The sequence below is a fragment of the Suncus etruscus genome, chromosome 11 (assembly GCF_024139225.1).
Source record: "Suncus etruscus isolate mSunEtr1 chromosome 11, mSunEtr1.pri.cur, whole genome shotgun sequence".
Lineage (NCBI taxonomy): Eukaryota > Metazoa > Chordata > Mammalia > Eulipotyphla > Soricidae > Suncus > Suncus etruscus.
This window is the reverse complement of record NC_064858.1, coordinates 48,887,754-48,908,603: the sequence shown is the minus strand read 5'-3', so window position 1 is coordinate 48,908,603 and position 20,850 is coordinate 48,887,754. Positions and strand designations below refer to the sequence as shown.

At 43.1% G+C, this 20,850-nt stretch overlaps 1 protein-coding gene across 1 annotated transcript in view; it reads right to left on the bottom strand.

Annotated features, from left to right (window-relative positions):
- The window catches only part of PLXNC1 (plexin C1), a 190,696-nt gene that overhangs the window by 47,490 nt on the left and 122,356 nt on the right, over window positions 1–20,850 (bottom strand). The window contains exons 16-21 of the mRNA XM_049782862.1: window positions 20,035–20,136; window positions 19,608–19,711; window positions 16,222–16,260; window positions 15,827–15,951; window positions 13,904–14,102; window positions 8,781–8,927 (exon numbers count right to left, since the gene is read on the bottom strand). Of these exons, the coding sequence (XP_049638819.1) occupies window positions 8,781–8,927; window positions 13,904–14,102; window positions 15,827–15,951; window positions 16,222–16,260; window positions 19,608–19,711; window positions 20,035–20,136 (716 nt within the window). The remainder of the gene's footprint in view (window positions 1–8,780; window positions 8,928–13,903; window positions 14,103–15,826; window positions 15,952–16,221; window positions 16,261–19,607; window positions 19,712–20,034; window positions 20,137–20,850) is intronic.

Genomic DNA, 20,850 nt, shown 5'->3' with positions numbered 1-20,850 from the left:
GTCTCCCAAGTGGTGCTCAGGAGCCTCCCTCCTTCCCTCCCCCCTCCCCAACGATTCTTGGCTGACTGGACCAGTAGTCCAACACAAAGTCCTGAGGATGCAGTGCTGCTTGGTCCATGCCGTTTTGGAGAAACCTGGGCTATTCTGAGGGCATTAAGATCCTCCAGAACTACACCCCCATGATACATAAAGGTCTGTGTGATACAGGGGATAGAATGTAGGTCAGGCACATGCTGACCATATGCCCTAACTACTAGATTTTCTCTCCTAACCACAAAGCATGGGCATTTTTTTCCTGTTGTGGCTTTTGGGCCATACCAGCTATGCTCAGGGATCGCTCCTGGTAGACTATATGCAGTGCTGGAGATAGAACCAGGATCAGCCATGTGCAAGACAAGTGCTTTAACCTCCAAACTACCTCTAGCACCCAGCCATGGGCATTTGTTTAAGAAGTGCGTGTGCACCTGGGTTGTAGATGTCCTTTCATAGGCTTTGTTGTTTATACACAGACATTAGACTAAGTTTCAGCCAATGAATTAGTTGATACTATCACAGGACAACTGCTGAAAAATTGCTTTAAAGGACAACTCATGGCTGGGGCCAAAGCGATAGCTATTTGCCTTGCACGTGGCTGACCTGGGTTCATCCCACCTGGTTCCCTGAGCCTGCCAGAAGCAATTTCTGAGTGCAGAGCTAGGAGTAAGACCTGAGTACCACAGGTGTGCACCCCCCCCCCCAAGACAGCTTTGGGGCTAGAAATATAGTGCAGCAGGTAAGGAGCTTGCCTAACACATGAACCACTCAGGCTTGATTTCTGGCACTGCATGAGGTTCCTATTAGTGACTCCTAAGCTCAGAAACAGAAGTAAGCCCTGAGCACTGACGAGTATGAACCCAAATATTTTTTTAAAAGATAGCATGGAGGTAAGGCGTTTGCCTTTCATGCAGAAGGACCGTGGTTCAAATCCCGGCTTCCCATATGGTCCCCTGAGCCTGCCAGGGGCGATTTCTGAGCATAGAGCCAGGAGGAACCCCTGAGCGCTGCCGGGTGTGGACCCCCCCCCCCCGAAAAAAAAGATAGTTGGTGACCAAGTTCCCCTAGAGACCATCCTGTGTGCAGGAGACAAGAGGAGGAGGAGCAAACCCTTAGACTGGTGGTGTCCTTCCAGCACTGGTTTGCTTCCTATTTGTGAAAAAGTTATTGTGGCTTAAGAACTGGCACCTTGGGACAAAATGTTCTTCTTACACTATTAAACTTAAAAATGAAGGCATGAAATACTATTATAAATAATGTTCTGCTTTGGTCCCAGATGTCTGCAAAATCCTTTCCCTTATTTTCCCCAGCCTGTAGGTGTGAAAAGGTTTCCTACCACTGCCAACAACCAGGAGGTGACTAAGGACAAGATAATGGAGTGCCTCAAGGGTCATGCACCAGTCCTGAAGAGAGCAGGAATCTCTCTGTGCTTCTCAATTTTCTGCTTCTTGCTGTGTAAAAGCATTCAAATAGATACAGGAAGGAAGCAATTGGCAAGAATGGCTACTGGGAAGGGACAGCTGCTTGGAACATGCATGACTAGAACCCCGAGAAATACTGATTCATGGGAGGCAGGTCATGGGTCACCCCCTCTGGGGAGTTCACGTAGACTCTGTCACTGTGGACTCCTTTTCACATCTGTCCCAGCAGATGACAAACACGTATACATGGGGATCTCGGAAACCACTCTGAACAGTAACAACACACAGCATTTCAGAAATGCTGCCCAAGGCCAGAAAGATACAAGTGCGTGAAGAGGTGTGGGGTCCATCCCAGCACCACATGGTCCCATGAGTATTTCTGGGAGTAGCCCCCTCCCAAAGAATACCCTGCCTGGTGTGATATACTATCTCCACAGAGAAAGAAATCGTTCTATTAGTCAATCAGTTCATTCTCAGACTTCACCCTCTTTGAAAATAACCAATCCGACCAAATGGGAAGTTGTGGGCACTTTCTGCTTTGTGAACCTCCTAGTTGGGAAATTTCTCAGGCATGATGATCAGTGATAAATAATGCACTTGGCTCACTCTGGCTTCACAGCCAGACACCTTCTGTGCATTGTTTCCTGACCTGGACAAACATACAAGGTTAGAGTTTAGGAACACCTACATACAAGGTTTCTAGGTGGGGAAGCAGGTTGACCGAGGCTGAGTGCCATGTGCAATATGCCATGTAGGTGAATCTAGGTAAAAGCCTAAACAAAAGTGTTATCCCTTAACTTTCTTTTTTCCTAATCTCTTCCTTTGAGATCTAACAACTCATTGGATAGTTGTTTTTTTATTTGAATTGACCTTTCCCCCCTGCGATTGGGGGTTGGCTTCTATCTAGAAAAAAGTACGGGTTTTCAAGTGAGGGGAGAAAGCACATTGGCATAGGTAGCACAGGGCAGTGAGAGCACATGTCAGATAGAAAAGCACATGACAGAGAAAGGCCAGGAGGAATAAAGCGAACTGACTCCAATGAAGATCTTTGTTGACTGCTGTGTATTATTTCTGTACCCCTACTCTGCTTCATCAGACCCATCTGCTTGAGGGATTATGATCATGGTGCCTGGGGTGGTATCATCCAACTCATGGATTATTTTTATGTTATAGTGTCAGATCAGAACAGTGAAGTGCCTGAGCCCTGTCACATCCAGGCCAGGGGATTTTGATCTTTATCTCTGTGTAGGTCTCCGGCACCTTTTCTGCTTGGCCCTAATCTGTTTTGCAATCAGGTGGGGAGAAAGAAGCATTTCCCAAAGTGTGTGAGTATGTGTGTGTCTTGCACATAAGTGTTTGTGTGAATGTCTGTGTGTGTCTATGCATGTGTGTGCCTCTGTGTGTGTCTGTTTTTCTGTGTGATGTGAGGTGGACCCTGCTACCTCCTGACCTTCCTTGACCTGCTTATCCATTAATAAGGGTGGGGACACTGCTTTACCCTTCCTCTGATACTAAAAAGCAATTTCCAACCTCTGGATGACAAAGTAGCAGTTCTGTCATAGAAGGTGGGAGGCCAAGGATCACTTTCATGAAGAAAAACCCATAAAATATATTTCTCACGCATTTCAGAGCCAAGTAAAGGTCAAGAGCAAAGTTTGGTTTCTAAGACACAGTTGAATGAGGGAGGCAGCAGTGTGTGTGTGTGTGTGTGTGTGTGTGTGTGTGTGTGAGAGAGAGAGAGAGAGAGAGAGAGAGAGAGAGAGAGAGTGAGAGAGAGAGGGGAGAGAGAGAGGGAGAGAGAGTGTGTGTGTGTGTGTGTGTGAGAGAGAGAGAGAGAGAGAGAGAGAGAGAGAGAGAGAGAGAGAGAGAGAGAGAGAGAGAGAGAGAGAGAGAGAGAGAGAGAGAAATTGGTTCCAGAAGGTCAGCTTGGAGGTGAGGTAAGACTCAGAAACTGCTATGTTGACCGTTGATCTTTCTCAAGGTGTTAGACACCTGGTCAGACATAGCCAGTCACCCCTCTGAGGTAAGAGCCTCCCAATGGTTCCCCAGCACCCACCATGGCCTACTCCCACCATTAACTTCCAATGCTTCCTGGGTGGGGCATCTCTCCTCCACAGTTCCTAGAATGGAATGAGGAGGGAAAAAAGATTTTAGATTTTGAATAGAAAAAAATTACTGGCGACTCTCTTTAAATTTCTTTTCTCGGGCCCGGAGAGATAGCACAGCGGCATTTGCCTTGCAAGCAGCTGATCCAGGACCAAAGGTGGTTGGTTCGAATCCCGGTGTCCCATATGGTCCCCTGTGCCTGCCAGGAGCTATTTCTGAGCAGACAGCCAGGAGTAACCCCTGAGCACCGCCGGGTGTGACCCAAAAACCAAAATAAATAAATAAATAAATAAATAAATAAATAAATAAATAAATAAAAAATTTATTTTCTCATCAAATTTCCTATATTTGCTAACATCCATTTACAAATTAGAGATCATCCACCTAATTTCAAATTTGATTTTAAGGTATTAAAATTATTTTTAACATTTTAGGTGTAGTATGAGCATTTCACAAGTTTGCCTTGTTGGCAGAGAGCCCAGGAGTTGTAAATTGGTGGCCAGTGATAGGGTGTTTCCATGGGGATACTCTAGAAAGAAAGAAGGTGAATTCTAGTTATCTTACTGTGTCAAGCTCTAGATTGAGGGATAGAAACTTTCCTTGGAAAGGTCAGATAACAAATATTTAAGACCTGGCTGCTGGGATGGTTTCTGTTGCAACTACAAAATTCTGTCACTGTAGCAGGAAAACTGTCCTAGTTAGTAGTGAATGAATGCACACACATGTCTGTGTTCCAATAAAATTTAATTTATAACACTAGGCAGCAGGGCCATATTCGGTCCACAGGCTACTGTCTGCTAATCCTGATCCAGAGGGCAGTAATTCCAAATGGGATGCTGATATTGATAATGCCAGAAAAGACATGTAAAAAACATGCCTTTTTATCTTTGTTATGATTTACTATAAATGTCACTATTCTCTGAGTAGGAGAAGTATAAATAAGAGCCAATAGTACTGCAATAACAGTCACTTTTGAGCCATAAAGAAGAAAGTTAAATACCTCTGTACTTAGGTAACTAAATTATTTTCTAATCCCAAGATTATGAGCATGAAGAGCAAAGTCATTGAAAACACTCATTTAACATTAATTTTTCAATTTCCACTGCTTGCCGTCATTTAGGCTGACCTAAAATGATTAGTTTTTAAGTGTTTTTTACTTCTTTGATCGGAAGCTCGGAACAGTAGGAATAAAGTTAGCAATGGTTTTGATATTATTGCAAGTCATAATGGAAATGATGTGTGTGGTGTAGGCAAGAACAAAAAGAAGAAAAGGGCTCCAGAACTGTTAATTAACTTCACTATTTCTCCACAAATGCTAAGAGTATTAAAAAAAAAAAAAAGATCACTGAAGTGCAAACATCAGGATTTAATGAACAATGGGATGTAAATGAAGTAATAGAATGACTTAATTGGGGACAGTGGGTTGTTTAATCACTAGGATAATGGATCTCCTGAAAGGGACAGAAGAACTGGGAAGTGACTGGCTTGGACTTTGCTAGTCCCTCGAGTTCTCATTCAATTTTGCTGTTGTTTTGGGGCCACGTTCTGGGTGCTCTGTGCATGACAGTCCTCACATAGCTTCACTGTCCTTTGAAAAACCTGGCATGGGGAGGCTGAAGCTTCCAGAAGTGATGATGGAGGTGCTGGGATTGCTCCTGCAGGGAGCTGGGCTCTGTTGAGAACATCCAATCATCAGGACTTTCTCATAAACAAGAAGGACAAATTTACTGTTAAATTTTGAAATTTAATTGTTGAAATTCCATTTCCCAGGGTGCCACTATGCTCCCTCTTTGCAATGACAAATTGGCAAAACTCATTTCCTGTCTTTAAGGGTTCAAAAGACCAGTTCTTGCTTCTGTTTGATTGCAAGTCAACCTGCTCTTGCCAATTTGGCACCTTTAGACAAGTTATTGGCTTTGCTCATCTCCCTCTGGAAGTGAGGCACATGAACTGTGTGCCCCCCATCCTATACCCCCCCCCCCATACAGTGGCCTCTTTTCTAAGCTGGAACCCTGGAGCTCCAGAAAAAGACCCATCATGGAGGGTCAGGCCGCCAGGCACAAAATTCAGTGTGGTGGAACATGGCCCAGATATGGGGCTTTGGGAGTCCAGCTGTGGCTTAGCAGAATGTCTTAGCAGCTGTCAGAGGATGGACTGGAGTTCTCTGTGTTGGCAAACCATTCTTCCTCAATGTAGGGGCAGCCAGATGGGGCAGGGCAGTTTCTCAGGGTGGAGAGTAAGGATGACTGATGTGGGATACCTGAAGTGGAGGAAATGTGAGACTTGCCTACAGAGAATTCCTCCCTGGCCCGTGCCTGTTTGAAAGAATGGCAGGATGCCCCCTGTGTTCTAGAAAACACCCCACACCTCAGGGGAAACACATTCTAATCTGGAGGTGTGAACCTTAATTTTTAGGTGATTGCATGAGGTGCTGTTTCTGAGCATGGTGCAAAGAGGAAGGGCCATCTTTGAAATGTTCTTAAAAAGTGTCCCTGCCAAAACACTGGTCTGTCAGCTGGAGTCTCATGTGGTTGCTTTTGATTTGTAATCTGCCTTTCTTTACTTTTTTGGGGGGAGGGGGTGTTACACCGGGCAGTGCTCAGGGGTTAGTTACTCCTGGCTCTATGCTCAGAAATTGTCCTGGCAGGCTCAGGGGACCATATGGGATGCCAGGATTTGAACTACTCTCCTTCTGCATGCAAGGCAAATGCCCTACCTCCATGCTATCTCTCCAGCCCTGCCCTTCTTTTCTTTTAAAAAAGTCTCTCTCTCCCTCTCTCCTCTCTCCCCCCCCCTCTCACTCTCTCTCTCTCTCTCTCTCTCTCTCTCTCTCTCTCTCTCTCTCTCTCTCTCTCAAAGCAGATAGATCTACTTGCCTTGCATGCGGCAGACTCCGATTTGATCCCCAGCATGCCATATGGTCCCCCAGTAAATCTTGAGCTTCTCCAGGTGTGGTACAAATACTGAAACAAAATTTCTTTCTCTCTTTTTAGTTTCTCTCCCCCACATTTGTCCCCCTTCTCTCACACACATGTGTGAACGTAAGGTTTGTTCACCACATTTTGGTTTTCAATCCCATAAACCACCTCAGAGGAGAACAATCTAGAAAACTTTTGAACCACATTGGTGGGGAAAGAAAAGTGAGAAAGATGGAAAAGGAAGGGGAAGAAGAAGCAAGAAAACATTAAAGATGATGTTATGCTAAGGACAAAACCTCATCTTTCCGCATCACCCTGGTGATGCTTTCTCTGGTGTTGATGCTTTCTCTGTCAGACAAGCACAGATTGGTCAATGTACCATTTCTACTTTCTAGCATAATCACCATTCACCCTAAAAGCTATTTGCCCAGCCGCATTAAAAGGCATTGCAAGTCAGGATTAAAGGCAAGACCTCAGGGGCTATCTAGACTGGACAGTGTATAGGGTACTTGCCTTACATGTAGCTGACCTGGGTTCCATCCCCAGCACCATATGTGGTTTCTTGAGCCCCTCTAGGAATAAAACCTGAGCACTGAGCCAAGAGTAAGTCCTGAGTACTTGGTGCGCTAGTGTGTGCTAAGGACCAAACACAGGTGTTCTGCTTGCAAAGAATGTGCTCACTCGTAGTCTCTCTGGTATAGTGTTGAAATAGTGTATACAAGAAAAGTTGAGAGAGAAGAAAAAGACTGCCAAACAGGCAGGTGTGTGTGTGTGTGTGTGTGTGTGTGTGTGTGTGTGTGTGTGTGTGTAACTGGAGACATTGGTGGTGGAAAATGTGCACTAGTGAAGGGATGGGGTTTGGATATCACATAACTGAAACTCAATCATGAACAACTCTGTAACTACCTCAGTGATTCGATTAAAGAATTAAAAAAAATTAAAAGTTTAATGAACATATTGGAAACCGTGTTGTGTGTGTGTGTGTGTGTGTGTGTGCGCGCGCGCGTGCACGCGCACATGCTTTGTGGGGAAAGTTAAGCACATCACTGTGGCTTCAGGGGGGTAGCAGAGACAGCTGATCTCTGGGCATGCTTCCTGCCTGCTGCACTCAGAGAATGATTTAATTTTTCCAGGGTGTCACCACAGAGCCAGCTCTGAGGGAAGCCACAGCCGACTTAGGGATGTTGCCACAAATTGAGTGATGCCTGAAGCCACTGTGATTCCACTCGCCTTCCACACTGTGATACTGAGACAGCACAGCATCTACATACCTGAAGAGCAAACCTAAACCTGCCATGTCTTTCCCAAGTCTCTGCTAACAGAAGAGCAGGTGGAATGCCCTTCTACTTATTATTAAGATCTCTCTCTCTCCTTTCTCTCTCACTCCCTTCTTCCCTCCCTCCCTCCCTCTCTCTCCTTCCTCCTCCTCTCTGTATCTCCGCCTCCTATCTCTCTCACTGTGTCTTCCCTTGCCTCCCTCTCCCCTCTCTTTCTCACTCTCAAATTCCTGAATGGGCAAGAAATTGGTATCTTTCTTTAAGGATGGAAGGTAGGTGGAGGGGTGGGGACAATGAAAGGAAGTTCTATAGGCCTATTGTAACCCTGCAGCAACCAGGCAACTAACTTCCCGCACTGATTTACAGCTTTTCTCTAAAAATATCTATGAGATCACAGAACATTAAGTGCATGACACCAAACATTTGTAATGAACCCATGACTAAAGTCAGGGCATCATGCTGCATGCGGCAATGGTAGAATTTGTCTTGTATTATCATTCTAAAATAAGACGGCCTCAATTTAGTAGAAATATATCTTCACACATTGTCTTCCAGAACTGTTTGAGAAATTTTGATCGCAATTAAAGTGCTGAATAGGGAGCACTTTGCATTTCCTTTGATGGTACTGAAAGCTATAAGCAATCGTGATATTAAAATCTTTGGAAATTGATGAGTACCCCAGGCATCATTACAATATTTTCTCCCCCAACCTAACTAATTAAAATCTATTACGTGAACATGTGTTAATATTTTATCAACTATTTTAATTAACTAAACCTTACAATACCTCCTGCAATAGGAATGATTTTTGTTCATTTGTTTCTATTTGTTTTGATGGTGCTGAAAGATAAAATCCAGATCTACTGCATGCAAGACACGTACTTCACAGCTGAGCCACATCCACAGTTCCTGATTGAGTTTTGTTGTAAAAAAAAAAACAATCCCCCCCCCCATACACACAGTCTCTCAAACTCTCTACTGAACTTATTGCCAAGTTTGGAGGGAAACGTTTGTTTCAAACATACCACAGTGCTGAATTCTGGAACCTGCCATAGCAGCCAATCTTCATTAAGGGTGTATAGGGCTTTACACGTGATCACATCCACAGGGCCCTTGTTTATTTTCTGGTTCAGAGTTGTCACCAGCAAATAGAAGGGTTCTCCAACAGTCTCCTTGTTAAGACAGAAAAGGGAATTAGCTTCCCACTGAGTTCACTATACTTTCCAAATAATTCAACTTTTAGCCTACAGCAGGGCATCTTCTAACAACATGTTAGTCCAAGAAAACACATATTGCTACACTCAAGTTTAGAAATGAGGCTCAGAAGACCACTTCCTGTCTCACTCACACATGTATGTTCACACATGTACACATACATATTCACACGTATACACATACCTTAACACATATCACATACTCATGCACCCACTTACACACATACTCACATATATGAACATGCAAACACATTCAGACACACACATTCACTCACACACACATTCACAACTCACTCATATACATTCACACACATGCAGGCATTGCTAAGCATAGCAACAGGAAGTTCAGGAAGTGCATGTCCTGGATATCTAAGTTTCTGTAGAGGAGAAACTTGCTCAGCTACTGGCCAATATAGGCTATTCCCTATTTAATTACATTAAAAATAATAATAAATTAAGACATTTCATTAAAATTTGTCATGCCCACTAGCTTAAGCAGCCACCAGAATACATGAAACATTCCCAACCTCTGTTAAAAAGGCTGCTCTGCTGTCACCTTTTCATGAAGAAAGTGCCTGCAGTTCAATACTTTGCCTTCCTGCACCTACAATCCCTGCCCTGTCTCATGTGCTGTTTGCAAACTTAACCTGAATCTCTCTGTTTCACCTGTGCTGGCATGGGGCCTTGGGGTACTGTACCTTCCCCCAAGGACCACACTGAGCTTGTTCATTGTTCTCTGGCTTTCCTTAAACAGTGTCCCATTTGGGGGGCTTTGTTTTTCTCATCTCCATGAACACATCTCACATCTCTGCCATCAACACACAGTTGAGGGCTTTCTCCCTGCATCGCCAAAAACCCTTATCACTTTAGGAGCAAGTAGGTGCTCAAAGAAACTTCCAGCAGCTCAACCAGGAGGCTTGAGTTCTCTGCTTCCACTACTTTGAACCACTGGAGGCATTGTCACAGAAAAAGAAGCTGTTGAGAACACTGGAAATTTGAAAAAGAATAGGTGGGGAGGAAGAGCAAACCAGAAGCTGCAAGCCAGAAGTTAGATGCCTTGGAAGAAAAGACCATCCAATGAGCAGGCTCCATGCCTGAGTCTACAAGGCGAGGTGGACCCTGGCAGAATATCCTCTTCTCACCTGCTTTTCCTTCCCAGTTAACAGACCTCTTTGGAAGTATTTTAGGATTCCATCCCATCCTATCCTCTGCTTGCTCTGCAAGAAAATGATTGCCCCCAGTTCTGGTCCTAGGGCTTCCTCAGCTCTCTTCAAATACCCCTCTACCCCTCTCTCCCCACAAACTCCCATTTCTGGGCTGCTTCTCTCTCTCTCTCTCTCTCTCTCTCTCTCTCTCTCTCTCTCTCTCTCTCTCTCTCTCTCTCTCTCTCTCTCTCTCTCTCTCTCTCTCTCTCTCTCTCTCCCCTCTCTCTCCTCTCTCAACTCAGATCCTGAGCTCTCCTGAGCTCTCATGGAGCTGAGAGATGGGATGTCTGAAATTTTTCTGGGGGGGGGGGAGGTGTTAGAATGAGTATGGGGCCATTTCACTTCTTACAACAGCTTCCTCTATTCTGTGGTTCACTGCCACTCACTCATTTCTCTTCCCCTCCACCCCGGAGGTAAGATCCTGACCGCAAACTTAGAGCCTCTACTTCTCTTTCTCTCCAGCACACATCAGAGAAGGGGGCGGCTCCCCCGCAGAGGGCCTGGAAGGTGCCTGCAGTGGGTAATGGTGATGGCAGGAGAGGGGGATGGGAGGCTCTCCTGGGCTGTTTGGAAGGGCAGTCATGATTCCTTGGGTCCTATGTCAAGAATCCTCCAGAATTACGTTTCGGAGAGTTAGAGTGAGATGGGTCAGTTTGGAGAGTTAGAGTGAGATGGGTCACATCGCCTCCTACAATGTTGCCTTCACTCATGGTTCTGATACTGAAAGTCATTGAAATGATCTCTCAGAATTCTTGAGAAACATCCAGATGGCCACAGACAGCTTGTCTCTGAGGAAAAGGTTGGAGTGTCTAAATTACCTTCCAGGAAGGGGATGGGAGGCATTGGTGGTGGTAAGGTTGCACTGGTGAAGGGGGGGCGGTTCTTCTTATGACTAAAACCCAACTACAATCATGTATTAATCATGGTGTTTAAATAAAGAAAAAATGATAATTCTAATAAATAAATAAAATAAAATACCTTCCAGAGTACTCTCGTGGGAAGCCAGCTTAGGAAGCCAGGGGACCAGGAGGCTGTTAGTACTGAACCCACATTCTTTGTCACTATTGAACATAACTCCATCCTGTATTGATCATATTTTAGAACTGGTTGGGATGTCTTAGCAGACACTTAGCAGAGCAAGTCTCTCAAGGCTCAGGCAAGCTGTCCAGTAGTAGATACTGGGTAAGCCCAACCATCATCCCATCATGAAACCAGTCACTTTCACCATCATTTTCTCTGGGAGACCCTATGGGCCTAAAGGGGTACTCCTGGTACTATGTTCTTATTCCCTCTCTCTCTCTCTCAACCTGCCCCAAGGCCAATGGGAAGATACCTTCTTTCTGTCACACATTTGCTGGTGTGTGGTGAATCATGTCCATTCTGTGGTCTTCAATTCTTCCAATATGCAAAATAGTGCCCAAAATAATGAAGGCATATAAGTAAGTGAAAAAGGATCACAAGGCCTATATCATGAGTCCTAGAGCATTTGATACATGATAACAGGATATCACCATGTTTTCAACCACACATTATCTGACTTCAACCACACAGCTGTGGAGGCTCAGACTGGGGAGCTATTTGGAGGTCACAGAGCTGTTGGTGAGTGGGAAAGGGCCAGGACAGCAATGGCCCACAGCCCTTGGAGCATCTGGTGGGGAAGCCAGGACCTCGGCAGCAGCTAGAATGATGCCACTGAAATTGAAAGTCCTGCTTACTGGCTCAAAGCCACTTCCTCCTGGTGAACGAGCTGCCTTCTCACCATCTCAAGTGCTTGAGATGCTTTTGAATCAGCTTTGCGAAATTCTGACCCAGAATCCTCCACTCAAGGAGGCCGTCTGGGACGAAAGCCCAGATTTTCTGAATGCTTTGCCTCTCAAAATCTAAGAGCAGTGAGAGCAAGACACCTGGACCAGCCCTTGAGGATGGAGAATGCAAAATTCAAGATCCTCATGGATATAGCTGGAGAAGAATTGGATCTCCATGACTCAGGCTCTCTTTGGGGTGACAGGGTAGACAAAGATCCCCAGACAGACAGCACCATGTCTAGAGACACGGCAGAGAGGAGCTTTGAGCTGTCTTTTAAGTTCAACCCTCTTTTACTTTTCCCAGATTCTCAGATGTAGACCACTTAAAAATTTCTGGAAGGAGCAGGGGAGCCATGGACTGTTGAGGTAGAGCTTTGCTTCCAGGGGGTTTGGAGTGAGCAAAGGTCTGCCTATAAAGATGAACACCCAGGAATGGGTGAGATGGGGGTGTCCCTGCTGACTCTCTTTCAAAGCAGTTGTGGTTCAAGTAAGGAAGGTGGAAAGCCAAAAATATTCTCTCCACAAATAACCCCCCAACACCTTCCTAAAGCCTATGATGATTTATACCAAGTAAACAGAAAAGAAGACAGATTTCATTAATCTTAATAAATGGGTATTGCCTTGGGAGAGGAAGGGGTTGGTTAAAAAAATAAAAGTGCATCTACTTGTAAGATTGCATTAAACATTAAACTAAGCATAGTCTATTTAAAGTGCTGCTTTCGGATCTAAACTTAAGTAGCGCTGTTAAAACTTGTGGCACCGCAGTGTATCTTGTTCAAAGTTTAATTAGATTTTGGAACTCGCTGCAAATACGCAATTACGCAGTTTTGCTGGAATCTGGACAGCTGGGGGAATTAAAGGAAGAACAGACGCTTCCTCACATGGGGCGGATGAGAGACGAAGGAAGACGGAGTTCAGCAGCACACCCTTCGTTCCCTATTACTATTTCCTAACTATCATGGCTACACACTGAGGTACACTGGCTCAGTGAGAAGCAAAAGCATCTATTTTCTCATCATTGTTTCTCTGTCTGCGAGTTATCTACCCTCTCACCTCTGAAGAGGGCCTGAGTCATGGGGATCCAGTTCTTTTCCAGCTGTGTCCATGAGGATATTGGTTTTTTCAATCTCCATCCTTAATGGAGAGTGAAAACCCTACAACAATCTTCCAGTTAGTTCTCTAGTTATAAGGCCAGGATCAGAGGGTCAAGAAAGCTGCTCAGGGCCTCTCTTCAGGGGTGAAGTCCAGACAGAGATACAGGAACCTGCTCTAGACTCTGCTTCTAAATCATTGGTACTACTGCAAGTGTGTGTGTTTCAAGGGCTTCAGGATTCAATTCAATTACAACTGTTCATACAGTAACCCAACAAAGTGAGCTCAGGGGGCGGGTGGCTCTTTGGGGACTTGCTTTAATGTGTAATGACTGGGTAGAATTGAGTGTAATTAGCTTACAGCATATTGGTAGGTAAATGGGTGTTTCCAAGGCGCTTCAGAGGCCCTGAAAGCAATGTCTTCTCTTCAGCAACTGAAATATTCCTTCCATTCAGCACATTTTCTTAAATGGGCCGACTGGGCTCAGGTTGTTAGAGCCAATGCAAGGGTAACTCCCCAAAGTAAATGGAGAGAACATTTCAGTTACTTGAAAGAAATCAGTGTTAGGCATCTAACATGGTGCTCCACAACATTGCTTTGGACACTTGAAAATCTGTTGAGAGCAAATTTCATGCTGACTCTTCTTACTACAACACTCTTAAAAAAAAAGAAAGTGAAAAAGAGAGGAAAGTAAAGTTTTGCTTGAGGAAATTCTAAATGAGTGGCATTTGCAGTCAGGGCTAAAACACTGTCCACTTTCCCCTCAATTTGCTATAAGTAAAGGCCTATTTATTTACCTCTAACCCCCTGGGGAGATAGATGGGACTCTTACCCGAAGAAACCCAGAAAGGCAGACTGACATCCAGTTTGTGAGAAGCTTTTCCACCACAGACTCTGTGCGTCTCAGCATGAGCTTGGGCTGCATATTACTAGATTGTTCCATCAGGTCCCGGGTCAGCACCTCTAGGATGCTAGTCAGATAGACCAGCTTAGTTTGCAGGGCAATAGTTAAGAAGGATGCAAAGAGACACCTGTTTAAAAACAAAAACAAAACTTGATTATAGGAGCCAAGAAAACCAATGCATTGCTGGCCAAGCAAGGAACGGAGAGATAATGAAAGCATGAAAGTGTGTGAGGTCAGAGATGCATAGAAAGAGAATGGTTATATGGTCATAAAAAGGAGACCTACTAATTTTGAATAAGTTCTTGAATTGAATCACCGTAAGATATGCAGATATAGTGATTGAGTTTCAGTCATATGATGTCCAACACCCTTCACCAGTGCACATTTCCTGCCACCCATGTCTTAATGTCCCTCTGCCCTCACCCCTGCTTTTTCCCCTGCCTGCCTCTATGGCAAACATTTTTCTTCTTTCTCTCTTCTTTTTTTTTCCCTTTTGGCACTATGGTTTGCGATATTGTTAGTGAAGGGGTATCATGCATATCACTTTATCTCCTTTCAACACCCCATCTTGTTCAGAGTGGAGACACTGCTATTTTGAATAACAAGCTCTGAAGATATTGTGCTAAGGGAAACAAATGAAAGACAGATACAATATGGAATTACATGATGGAGAGAGAGGAGAAAGGGTGAAGGTATAAAGGTGGGAAAGATAGGAAGCAGAGAAGAGAGAAGGAGGAGGAAGAGAAAGAGTAAACAAGCTAAAAGGAAGAGATGGGACTAATGGTTACAAGATTAAAGGGCCAGGGGAGGAGAGGTGGAGTGAGGGGGCTCACAAGGTACAGAACTCCTGTAATAAGACAAGGAAGTCCCTGAGAGGGAAAGTACAGACTCCTGCTGTGTAGAAGGTTTGAACATGCCTTTAACAATAGATCCTAAAACTCCTCGTCTTAAAGAAATACATTTCTTGAAGTAAGAGATAAGAATGCTCACTAAACACTGTGAAGATTATTTTTGCAATTTATTGGAGGTCATGGAACCTTAAACAAGTATGTGTATCAATGTTATGTTTTTTTTCTGAAAAATAAAAAGGTATAGACATGACAAAGACATTTAAAAAACTTGAGCTTTGGTTAAGGAGGTTCTATAGCAGGTGTGGCTCCCACTGATAGTAGTTTCCAGGGAAACATAAGGGGCAAAAGGAGCTTTTTTTTTTTTAATGTCTATGCTCTGCTCTTTGTTCTTGAACCATCAAAACACACTCCAACATTAACTTAGGGGCATTTTTTTTTTTTTTTGGTGCTTTCAGCACTTTAGTCTTAATCTAACAAGAAGTGAATGCCTTAAATTTTCAGGGAGTTTTTAAAAATAGAAAATACCACTTCTGCATTCTTGATTCAGAATTCATCTTTTCTTAATGTTGGGGATTTTTCAGGGTGTTTTTTTAGGGGTTTGCATAGATATTTGTATGTTGGGTCTCCAAGATAGAATTAATTTCTCAGTGGTATGATCTGAAATAGAGATACTGTAATGATGTTACATACCCAAATAGGCCCCTGGAGGGCCTGGGAGATGGCTCAATAGGCAGAGCTCACACTATACCTAGGTTTTAGCCTTTGCACTGAGCTGGTATAGCACATAAGTACTACTGAGACTGGCATAAGACAAAACAACTCCAAACTAAAACTCCCAAATCAAAAATAAAAATAAAATCAAAATAAAAACAGATAGCCCCTAAAAGAACAAAAGTTCTCAGAAAACCTAGTTCAGGATGTGGTCTAGAAAACAATAAAGGAATTGGGTTTTACACTCTCCCCTTAATGCCTTTTGAAATAAAAATAAATTGACCAATACCTGTCTTTCACTGAAAAGTTCTTCTGCTTTTCAAGGGTGTGGATGACTGTGACAAGGAAGCTCTTATTACAAATGAGTGCACCCAGTGCTGTGAGACTTTCATTTTTATCATTGGCATCTCTGTTCTAAAAAAATGAAATAATGCATATATCATATATAACAGTGAATATACAGTACAATATTCTAGATAAAATACAAACTCAAAAGTCGGAAAGAAAATCGACCCCCAATGGGTTTTCCAACACAATGAATCATTTCATATCCAATTCATGATCCAAAAAACCCACAATCAAAATTCAAAGTCTTAATGGTGATGATGATGATGATGATGATAATGATGATAACAACACTATGTAAGGCCGTTGTGGGCTATAAATGAAAACTTAGAGACTTACATGCATATCTTCGGTGAAGATGTGTGTGAAGCCACCTGACTGAGAGGAAGGAGATACTTTTATTATTCAAAACATCCAGTGGAAATGAATAGTGTATTTTTCTATAATAATCAAGCCTGTTTTTAATAAAACAGAGACATGATTTGCTAATCTGAAGAGCCCCTGGGCTTATGCTTGCTGCATCTCTGCTAATACAGAATAAATAATTATTCAGTACTCCAGAAAGACCCATGAACTCTGAACACATTTAAGGAGAATGGCCATGGGAGCTGGTCATATGAGTAGCAAAGGCATCTCACACTTTGTAAGCATGACGCAAAAGTGGAAGACATGGACCTCAAAGGGTATGCAAATCTGCAGAGCACAGCTCCAACACTTTACTGTCTAAGAGCAAATATACCATTGTGTTAAAATGGTTCCCTGACTCTAGGCTGAATCAAACCCGCTGTCTGTACCCAGTGCCATACGAGAGGGGTGAGTAGAATCTGGAGTCCATAGACTTGGTTGGCATTAAGGCTGGATGAACTGCAGATCAGTCTTGTCACTCTGGGGGAGAGATTGATTCTCTCTTACCTGCCTTTCTCCTGCTCAGAATGGAGACAAGATACTAGATCCTACTTTGGCCCATTGTGGAAAAAAAAAATGAATGAGTGCAAAGTACTTTTTCTAGGTTTGTAATGAGCCTCATTTTTGTCACTAATTTATGGCAATTGAGACCTTAATGCTATGATCCCAGTGCTTTCTACAAAGTGTTTTGTGCTATACTGTGTAGTTCCTTGAATGTAAACTTTTATACTAGAATTTTCTTTTATCAAAGTCCCCTCTTTCTTATTGGAAATTAGGTGATAAAATTTTAAACACAGATTGGGTCACACTTCTAAGGAGTCTATAGAATTAAAATATAAATTCAGGTTTCTTCTTTCTCTTTTTTTTTTTATAAAAAAACTTTGAGTTATGTGCATGTCTTATTAAATAAAATGTATCTGCATAGAATTTTTGCTTTATAATTTCAAATTTGTTAGGCCCAGCAGAAGATCTCAACCTATTTTGGTCATAATTCACTGCCCTAGTAAGAAAGCAGGGAAATCAGGCCCTGGGTTTGCATTTTTAGTTCCTAATATTTTTTTCTGCTGAACCAACTCTGCATGGGCAGACATTTTAGACAAATTAGGTTTCTGACCTTACAAAGAAAAATGTTGCCCAGACTCCAGGAGTTCTAGCTTGCCTTTTTCTCCTCAAATTTCCTCTTCTAAGAAGTTAAATCCTCTGCTTGCCCTTATTCCTTTCTTAGCAAGACAAAGCAGTGGATAAAATAATGAAGAACCCAGATTTCAAAGTCCCAAACCACCACCTGGCAGAGTTAAGAACCAGTGACTGGTAATCCCTAAAGCTTAGCAAAACTACCATGTCCCCTGGATCTTGCCTATTGTTACCCAGGGGCTCTCACCAAACACTTGAGATAATCTGGCTCTAGATGTATTAGTTTAGGGCCTAATGAACACCATGACATTCTTGGTATAGAAGATATTTCCCATGACATGGTTCTAGTAGGATACCAGTCCCTATTCTTGTTTTTTTTTTTTTTTAGTGGCTATAAAGTCAATGTTAACATGAGTTTCATGAGCTCATGAGTTCATGTATTCTTCATTGTTCAATGTATTCTGGCTTTTCTTGAGTCTTTTCATTTAGTGCCTCTTCTGTCTTCAGGTTTATGGCATTCTTAGTTGCCTCTCAAGATCATACATAATTCTGAGTGAATTCACTCTGGCTTCTTGCAATTCTCTCTTCTTCTAGAAAATGCAGCCCTGTTCTTGGGATACTTTAAAAGACTCAGCTTGCAACCATTTCCTTTGCCTTTATCACTCTCTCTTGCTCTTGATTATTGAATTTAAAAGATAAAAAAAAATATCTTTTTCAGGCCACAGATTCTACTCTTCAGTACTCAAGGGCGATCATTAACTGTAAAAGCCCACACAGTACTCACGTTGATGATTGAGATCTGGGATTTTATTGCTATTAAATTCTTAATGGGGATCTCAGTGAGCTGGCAAGTAGGACCCATGCACCCTGCACAGTCATCCTGATTCAGGGAATTTAACTCCCCTCTCTCGGCAGAGCTCTGCCTTAGAAACAGATCAGTTGGCAAAAAGCAGGGCTTAAGCCTACTCTCTTGGGAATAAGAATAAAACAAACAAACAAACAAAAAAAACCAAGTGCCAGAAAGCTGAAGTCATATTTATAACCTTCACGATTTACAACACCAAGAACTGGACCCCAACTATCTGGTGGTTGTTTTGCAGTGGTTTCCCAGCCTGCAGACACCATATCACTGCTAGAATGACAGAGGTTGGAAATTGCTTACTGCACAGGTTTGATTGTCCCAATACCTTTGGCTTCTATCCAAAGGTAGTTGAGAAACTCCTGGTACCGTGAAAAAAAACTCCTTCAGTCTGGAAAGATTTCTGGCTTTCTAGAAGATTTGAATTTAAGAGGTTTTGCCAGATTCCTGACACCCCCTCCCCCAGGAATCATTAGTGTGTTGCTGACATGGCAGAACTAGGGGGCTGGGAAGTGGAGGTGATGAGAGGAGGGAGATGAATGCACCCCAACGAAGACTTGAGAGGGGAAATGAAGGAGGCCAAGTGAGCTGGTGAGAGAATGGAGGTGTTCGAACAGAAGCAAGATAGAAAACACAAAGGGTTAATAATGTCTCCTCAGAATCCTACCACCAACCAAAGGGTTGATTCAGTCTGTCATTTTCTCCTAAATGAGAATGGTACGGAACTAATCAGCAAGGTCTAGAGCTGAAGAGAGCCAGAAAGGCCCCACATGGGAAAAATGGTAGCTGACCCTCACATTCTCAACCTATCTGGTCTATGCTCTCTTTCTTCCTCCCTCCCTCCCTTCTCCCCCCCCCCCTTCTCTTTCCTCCCTCCCCCCAGTCTCTTGGCTGCGCTGTTCAGGTCCAATTGAGAAGTAATAGTGAATCATCTAGTAGCTGCAATGGAAGTCATGCAGATAAATACAACAAATTGTCCAGCCCACAATTTATTGATTTTTAAATAAACTAGCTCACTTCCCTGTTACAAATTCAGTTCAAAAGTAGTAGTAAAATAAAGCAAAAATAATCACTTTGAACGTCTGTCCCTCCTAGGTTTCTGCTACTGAGCAAGGAGTAATGGCCAGTGACCCATCACTGCTTTATATCCTAATCAATCCAATGAACAATCTTCCTCCTTCCTCCTAGGCTCCAACTGGAGCCCTTATTTTGTACCAAATGCATCTCTCCATCTGCCTAGGAAGCAAACACCAGTTTACCAATTGCAACAAGCGCCTTCATTATTATTCAAGACTCAACCTTAGGAATATGATCAATGCTCTTTTACCTCAGGGAAGAAAGTTCTCAGAGCAAAATGTTTGTAGTCCAGGAAAGGAACTGTTCCAAAACTATCAACCACATCCAATTTATCCATCTGCAGCTCAGCAAAGCCTGCAAAACAGAATCCCAAGAGCAATATTTTAACTCAACAAACAATGGATAAGATCTTCTGCTGTTTTGTCTAACGGGGAGTATGACCTTGGTTTTCATTAAAGAAGAAACAATAGATAATTACTTGGTTGGCTGCAGAGAAGAGCTGAAATAAAACACAAAGCCAGGCCAGACCCTGCTGTTCCGTTGTCTTCTATTATACAAACAGTTCTCATTACACTTGGCACAGCTCCATTCAAGGGCAAAATAAAGAAATATGTAAGTGCTAATAATAATAATTTTTTAAAGGTTTGTTTTCCTACAAATAAAATCTCAGAGCCTACCGTCACGGATCTCTTTCCGGAGCTCGCTCTCCAGAAGCTCCAGCTGCTGGCTCTGTTTGCGACTGAGCTCCTTGGATTTGTACCTGGTCACAACCACTGCCCCTGCGGACACAGGAAAGCATCAGACTTATGAGATACCTTGAAACCTAAAAAGGACAGAATTCAGCTAACCAGGGTCCAGAGCCACAGTACAGCAGGCATGAAGGACTTGGTTTGCATTGAACCCAAGGGTTCAACCCTCAGCTTCCCAGAAAGTCTCCTGATCCTGCTAGGGATAATAATCCCTGAGTGCAGAGTTAGGAGTCAGCCCTGAGCACTGAAGGCTGTGACTCAAAATGAAAAAAACGGGGGTGGAAAAGGATGAATAAAGCCCACTGATGAACTTTTGCAGGAGAGAGAAACAGAGATAGATGGAGACATTTAATAGGTGGGTTTTATATAAATAAAATCCCTAGTCAGAAACCACTCAAAAGGAGAGAATGCTAAGATGCAACAGAAACAAAACCTCACTTATTCTGAAAACTAAATCAAATAACCTTTACTTGTAACCAAAGATCCCAGTTGGCTAAAAAGCAATGAAACAAACACAATTTTCCTATAGCCACAGGACACTTATCTGGTCCTCTCCTTTCTTAAATGTTCTAAATATCCCTGGAGAAATCAAGTTGAACAGAAAATGCAGGAAGAATCCATTGCCACAGCTATATAAGACCAATTTGTGGAGCCAGTGAAAACTCATGGACTAGGAGATGGAAGTTTTGCATGCAAGAGAACCATGTTCCATCCCTAACCCCACATGGTCCCCCAGTCTGAACA